Source organism: Alligator sinensis, unplaced genomic scaffold, assembly GCF_000455745.1.
Source record: "Alligator sinensis unplaced genomic scaffold, ASM45574v1 scaffold737_1, whole genome shotgun sequence".
NCBI lineage: Eukaryota > Metazoa > Chordata > Crocodylia > Alligatoridae > Alligator > Alligator sinensis.
In genome coordinates, this window is record NW_005841930.1 from 3632862 (window position 1) to 3640143 (window position 7282).

A 7282-nucleotide genomic window follows, 5' to 3' on the forward strand; every position below is an offset into this window, starting at 1 on the left:
CTCCCGGTGCTGCTGCACCCACATCCCGCACCCCCTGCCTCCCTCGCTGAGTAACACACCCCCCCACCCCAGCTGGGCAGCTTGTCCCGGCCCCAATTCCTCCCTCCCCCACACCCCTTCCCTCCCCCAACCCCACCAGACTTACCAGCTGGAGGCAGGTGTGTCAGTTGCCTGTGTGGTCTATGGTCGAATCTCCAAAGCGGCTGAATCTTTTCCAAAGCTTTTCCGAATCGATTTGGATACTTCAAATCGGTTTGGAGCTTTTAACTGGTCTCCCAATTTGATTCAGATTTGGGGATTTGATCCCCGAATTGGGTCGAATCTCCTCTGAATATAATCAGCTACCGAAGCTTCACACAGCCCTATTGTGTGTTGTTGGGGGTCCTAGACACCACTTTTGTGCTATATATAATTCAACAGGTTTATATGTAGTGCTAGCAAATATTGGAAGTATCTTTTTGAAAGTACTGCTATTTTATAGCACTTTCAGCATCTTTATAGGGCTACAAACAACTTTAGCATCTGTACACTCGGTTTTGGTAGCACAACAAGGGCATAGTAAGTGCTACAAATATAATGCCTGTCCGTTCTGTCATGCCTCCTGATGGAGGTGCTTAAGTCTGCAGCAAGATACATGCTTTAAAGGCTTAACAGGTTTGGTGTGCCCAGGAAGAGTGGCATTTCAATTAGAGGATACATTTCAAAATATGGATCATGATGTCTGTTTGCTTCAGGTGTCCCTCTTGTAAATGTGTTAAAGAACTGCTGAATTAGGTTTTTTTTTACTTCAGTACTTTGCCTCAGTTATTGACCATGTGCAGACATTCAGTGTAATCCATGAGTATACATATGTTCAGGATTTTTCTCCCAAAGCAAAAATAGCCACCCTGGGAGAAAAAACAACCCAGAAATAACCAGAGTTAAATCACTCCCAGGAAAGTTTCTCATGGGACAGAAAATGTCTGCGTACATTCTCTTCTAAAACAATTTAATCCTCCAGCATCCCCAGGTACTTTGCTGGACTTTACTGTTCCAGCCAAGAAATTAGCAGAACATTGCTCCCTTCAGTCCTCACATTGTGCTGCAGGGAGACACAGACTGTCCCTGAGCAGTCTATGTCAGCCAATCAGGGCTGGCCTGTGGACTACTGCCATCTGTCTCTGGGCAGACTGAGATGGCCTTCAGAACACCCTGAGATGTGTGCAAATCAATCAACACTGCAAGCTCTCTGCTCTTGAAGGGCTCAGATTCATATATCTGTTCAGGTGTCTCTGGATAAGTTTTTCTAGCAGAAAAGCAAACCTAGGGGAATTCTCCAAGATCATTTGAACATGTATATGCACCCTGTGTTTACAGCACTTCAGAAATAAATCTTTTTGCTTTTTGGTGTGCATCTTAGCTCGTTGGGGCACCTATACATGTGCATCAAGGCTGCTCCAATGCAGTGTAATTAACTGAGTCTGCTGGAGCATGGTAATTACCACGTGGGGTCCCAGCAGGGCTCCCTGACATCTGGGAGCATGTGTATAAGTGCCCTTGGTGTTTACATTAAGTACTTCTTTTTTCTCTTTGTTTTCTCCGTACCTTTGCATTTTGGCTTTTTGAAGTCTTTGCTTTTGAATATCTTTATTCTGTCTTTTTAGATGCCACCTATTTCCTCAACCCTCCATTTACCTGTGTAGGGCAGGAAGTCAGCTGGGGTCATAGGATCCCAGCAAGATAAGCATCCAGTTTCATCTTGAAGGTGTTCAATGAAGGCGCTTGAACCACCTCCGGTGGCAGGCTGTTCCAGACCTTGGGGGCTCGGACAGTAAAGAAGTTCTTCCTTATGTCCAGCCTGAAACGATCTTGAAGTAGTTTGTGACCATTCGACCTCGTCATCCCTTGGGGTGCTCTGGTGAACAAACGTTCCCCCAGATGCTGGTGGTCACCCCTGATAAACTTGTAGGTGGCCATCAGATCACCCCTGAGCCTGCGCTTTTTCAGGCTAAAGAGCCCCAGGGCTCTCAGCCTGTCATCGTAGGGTCTGCTTCCCTGACCTCTGATCATGCGCATGGCTCTTCTCTGGACTCTCTCAAGCTTCTCCACATCCTTTTTGAATTGTGGAGCCCAAAACTGGACACAGTACTCCAGCTGCGGCCTCACTAAGGCCGAGTACAGGGGGAGAATGACGTCCCGGGATTTGCTTGAGAAGCATCTATGGATGCAAGCCAGCGTTTTGGTTGCTTTACTAGCCGCCGCATCACATTGCAGGCTCATGTTCATCTTGTGGTCAATGATGACCCCCAAGTCTCTTTCTTCCATAGTGCTAGCCAACATAGCACTGCCGAGCCTATAAGGATGCTGTGGGGTTTTTTTCCCAAGGTGGAGAACCTTGCATTTATCGGTGTTGACACCATCAGATTCTCAACACATATATTAATATGTGTTAAGTATTTTGAAAATGGAAAGTGATAGAGAAGTTGAAATAATTAGTTGTGATAGTATTAGTTATATTTCTGCTTCCAGAATCAGAAAACCAACTTCCACTTGAAGCAGAAGACGTATCTCAGCTGGAGCCTGATCAGTCCAAAGGGATTATAGAATCTGAACCTGAACCTGAACTAGGTTAGACATGTTATCTTTCCTGTTTTTTTTCTCTCCAGTAAATATAATTCACTTACTTATCTTTTTTATATGTTCCTTGTAGTATTGGCCTATTCCACTTGGTTCATGACCATCTGCTTAGGCCATTAAAATTCTTTGTTATGTTTTACAGAAATACAAGATTGTAGTGAAAAAATTGTGAACTCAAATTTCTGGGCTAAAAAATGTAAATAACTACATACAAATGTAATTAAGTAACTGAACCATATCTTTTTCACTTGAGAAGTATGAGTGTATAACAAATCAATGTAATGAACTTGACATTTGTAAGATGTCCTTCTAAAATAATGTTAAGACATTTTTAGTTAAAAGAGAAATTCACTTAAACAGGGAGAATATAACAAAACACACCACTGTAGATTTAAGAGAGGTGAAAATAATTGTATAGAATATGTGGGATAATTTTCAAAATGCAAAATATTTGTCTTCTAAATAGACTTTTTATTTGTTCAGAAATTGTGATACCTGAGTTTTCAGAAGATGCTTTCCCAGACATGCCAGAAATTGAAACACTTCAAGAAAAAATTAATGTTTACATGCGTAACTGGCAAAAGCTAGAGGCAGAAATCAGTGAGTCATCTTTAGTTCAGACTGTCGTCTTAGAAATTGCCAGGCACACTCCAGAAAGTCTGCTTAATGAAGCTGTCCTGGTCATGGAACGTAAGTAGTGGTTGTTCATATTTGACCTTTAACCTGTGTAAAGGGATGTTTGAAAAAGTGATGCGGTAAAGACTTGGTTTATAACTGAGTCCTGTACCTAGGACATAAGTAGAAGAAGAAGGGCTTTCTGAGGGAGTTATGAGGGGAGATGCAGAGCAGGTAAGGATCAAGAGACATGACAAGAGATAGTTCAAATTAAAAAAACAATTGCCTTTCAAAATGCATCTATGAAGTTGCCTTAAACATGTTACTTTTATGCTAATTTAGCTTTGTACATTTAGGCCACAGTAGTGCAACAAAAGAAGCATGGACATAAAGGTCCACTTATATAAGACTTACATTGTAATCAATGGGACTCTGAAAGTATGTAGGGTCCATTTCCCTGAAAGCATAATATTGCAGATGGAACCTCTTAGATTGCAACCTTTTGCAACAAAGGCCATGTGTTCCTTGTTTGCTCAGAAGGATGTAGAACACTTTTGAGTGCACACTAAATAATATTTATAATAAAACTTCAGTATAAATAATCTGGTGTACATGTTTTATCAGTCCACAAATGCAATTTACCCAGCCTGACATTGAAATAAAATTTGACTGGTCTTTTGCTCTAAGAGATTTCCCCAAAATTAAATATAAAAAAAGCTGTTACGAACAATAACACTATTTTCTTCATTTGTGCTTTTAATATCCTTGTAGTAGAAAACTCCTGTTATAGTATTATTTTATCTCTATTTAAATATAAGTAAACATCCCGCAGTGGGGAGAGGGGGAATCCCTGACACGGGCTTGTCTGGTTTATATGTGACTTCTGTCCCAAGCCTCTGTTGCTTACTGCTTGGCAATTAGCTCAGATCTTGCTGCCCCCCTGATTGCAGCTTTGCCCTGCTGCTCTTACCATCTTTTAGTAGCAGGAGTTAGGGGACCCTACTACAGTGCTCTGCTACTTGGCTAAAATATCAAAAAGTGTGCTAAATAAAGTAAAGACTTATAAAAGCATTCCTAACAGGTGTTACTCTAATTTATATATTCATATGCCTATTTTTATTCCATATTTAAGCTATATATTGTCTAAAATTAGCCTTATCTTGTATCAAATCAGTAACTGTACTCCAAATAACCTTTAACACAACTTTTAGCCTAGTTTTGTTTCCAATACATCTTCCTGTAATTTTCTAAAATAGGTTACACCTTATGACATCCTCTGGCCTGATCATTTCATTTGCCTCTTCTTCTCTTCCCCAAACTTGGATCAAGCAAATGCAAGGAAATGGTATATCATATTACCCTTAAGGAACTTAAGGTCTATGGAGCCAGATGAGTTTGACACCCCTGGTCTGTAGGCTATTTTAGGTCACACACTGGGTTATTGGGCCACATGTGAGGCAAGGACATTCATTGGACCTAATATTTTTGCACCTGTTTGGATACAGAGCCCCAGTTACTGGGGGGTCATTAAAACATCTGTGTCATGGTTGGATCTCTACCTTCTGAAGACACAGATCCCAGTCCTCTGATGCCACTGAAGACTCATAAAGCCAGTAGGATTCCAGAACTCTCAAGGAGACATTCTCACTGACCTTGATGGCCACTCTGTCAATGGCCTGGTAGATTTGTGGAATAGCACGTTAGCTTTGGACATAGACACAGTGGCACCCAGATGTTCACTTCTCTGGCAGCATCACAGTTCCCCCTAGTACACTGGGGAGTTGAGACAGCATAAGTGGGAAAGTAGACAGAGTGCAGGTAGCTCTTGACCTATGCTGCAGCTGACCAATTACAGCACAGATCTTTCTTAAAGAACTGTGATCTGGTCTTGTGCACATCCTGGTTTTTAAAAGCCAGTTAAGGAGACAAGGGCTGATGCTGTCAGTGCCTCCCTTTAGGAGGACAGAGTGCTGGACATTCCTAAGTCAGTTGTTGTTCAGCCCCTACTCAAGAAAACTTCAGTTGATGCTGATTTCCAGCCAACTATCTCCCTTTTAAGGGAAGGTATTAAATAGGCAGTTGTCCTACAGCTCCAGGTGCATCTAGATGTGATACAATTCCTGGACCCCTGTCAATCAGGCTTTTACCCTGGGTGTAGCAGAGAGACTGCACTCTTAGCCATGGTCAGTGATCATCCCTTGGAGGTGGACAGGGTTAATTGTGCCCTACTTATCTTGCTAAATCTTCCAATGGCCTTTGCTGCAGTTGCCTAGGAGGAGCTGATAAAGCATTTACATGATCTGGTGATATTCATGAGATTGTTCTAAACTGAGTTTGTTCTTTTTAGAGGGTGGTGATGGGTGATTCCTTATCATCCCCTTGGGACCTTCCCTATGGAGTCCCCTAGGGTTCCATCCTGTTGCCTCTCCTGTTCAACATGTATATGAGGCTGCTGTGCAAGACTGTGGGGAGAGTTGAAGTGCCTTTGGAGTGGGATTTGGTGTGCTGATGACACCCAGCTCTATCTTTCTCACCTGATCTGTGCCACTCAGTCTCTGTCTTTTGCTGGTGCCTGGCTGCAGTTGGGGACTGGATGCAGGGGAACAATTGAAGCTGAATCCAAACAAAAGAGAGGTGATGGTGATGGGCAGTTCACAGGACCCAGTGGGAATTGGGACTTTTTTGGCTTTTACAAGTTGTTTCGTTTTTCCTGTTTTGTTCATTTGTTTTATAAGTAATTTTGCTCTCTTTTGTAAGCTGCACTGACCCTTTGTCAGAAAGCGAAGTATATAAATCTAAATATTTTGGGACATTCAATATATTTACATATATAGAGTTTAGGGAACATTCATCATGTTGTCAAGAGAATAAAATGTACTCAGAGTAGATGTGAGTTGTACAGTTTATGCATGAACAATCATGGAAAACCTGCCTGGCGTGCTTTGTTTCTTGGTTTCATATATTTGTATGCTTTCCATGAGGAAAGGAAAGAACAAAAGTATTGCCTGAACACTTTATTTTGGAAAATGTTTTAAATAAAAAAATGTAACTCTTTCAGAGTATTTTAAATATCATGCCTGGGAAATGTCTGCAGAAGATCTAGATGAAGAAACAGAGGACATACAGGCAGGAGAGGCTGTAGAAGAAGAGGAGGAGGAGGAAGAAGAAAATGAGGATGAAGATGTAAGCATGCTGAATTTGTTAATTTATCTTTTTGTTTGGATTATCTCTTGGCTATGTGTATGAGCCAAATTCAGCCTGCCTATATAAATGTCCACAATATGGCTGTCTGGCAGGGCTGGGAGTGAGTGGCACTGTAGCACCTTCTTGTGGACGCATGACTTCTGCCTCCTTTGGACCCTCGGGCCCTTCCCTCCTACTTCCTGCCATACACATTGATGTTGTGTTTAAAAAAAAAGGTTGGGAAGCTTCCCATGGCCCAGAGGGAAGCTGGTCCACTGCCCTGCTGCCCTCTGTCCAATCTGCCATTGCCTTTCTTGCTGAGAGTTGTTGGACACTGAGTGCCTTAAGAGCTGTGTTCATGGCTTCTGACTACCCCTTCAGTGATGCTTATGCCTCACGGGTATTGCCAGTTATCACCTCAGTGGAACAGCTTGCTCCAATGCAATGTTTGGCTCTTAGCCTTTGTTGGGGCTTCAGCCTTCTTTACCTTGGCCTCTTTGCTCTAGCTGGGCCCCTTAGTACAAGGCCCACTGTTCTGGACCTTGGCTTCTGGGCCCTGGCCCTGGTCTCACCCTTCCCAGGCTCTGGCTGGCTCTCTGGCTTCAACCTGCCTCTGCTCATCCTTCCTGGGCCCTGGGCCCCTGGCCCCTGTCTTCCCCTTTTTGGACTGTGGATTCTGGCCCTCCCAGCCTCAGACCACCTCTCTGGCCCCTCTTAAGTTCAAATTATTGGCCCTCTTGGCCCCAACTACTCGCTTTTGATGCCCAGGCCCCTGTCAGGACTCAAGGTTCAGCATACCTCTTTGGCACCCCACTGTGGCTTCCTCCTCACTCCTTGTAGCCACTTCCAGTTCACCAGGATAAACTAG

General features: G+C 43.1%; 1 protein-coding gene across 1 annotated transcript in view; it reads left to right on the forward strand.

The window, feature by feature from the left end:
• The window catches only part of AK9 (adenylate kinase 9), a 191359-nt gene that overhangs the window by 108360 nt on the left and 75717 nt on the right, over positions 1-7282 (forward strand). Inside the window, exons 19-21 of the mRNA XM_025198858.1 lie at positions 2509-2607; positions 3100-3306; positions 6290-6414. Coding sequence (XP_025054643.1) covers positions 2509-2607; positions 3100-3306; positions 6290-6414 — 431 coding nt within the window. The remainder of the gene's footprint in view (positions 1-2508; positions 2608-3099; positions 3307-6289; positions 6415-7282) is intronic.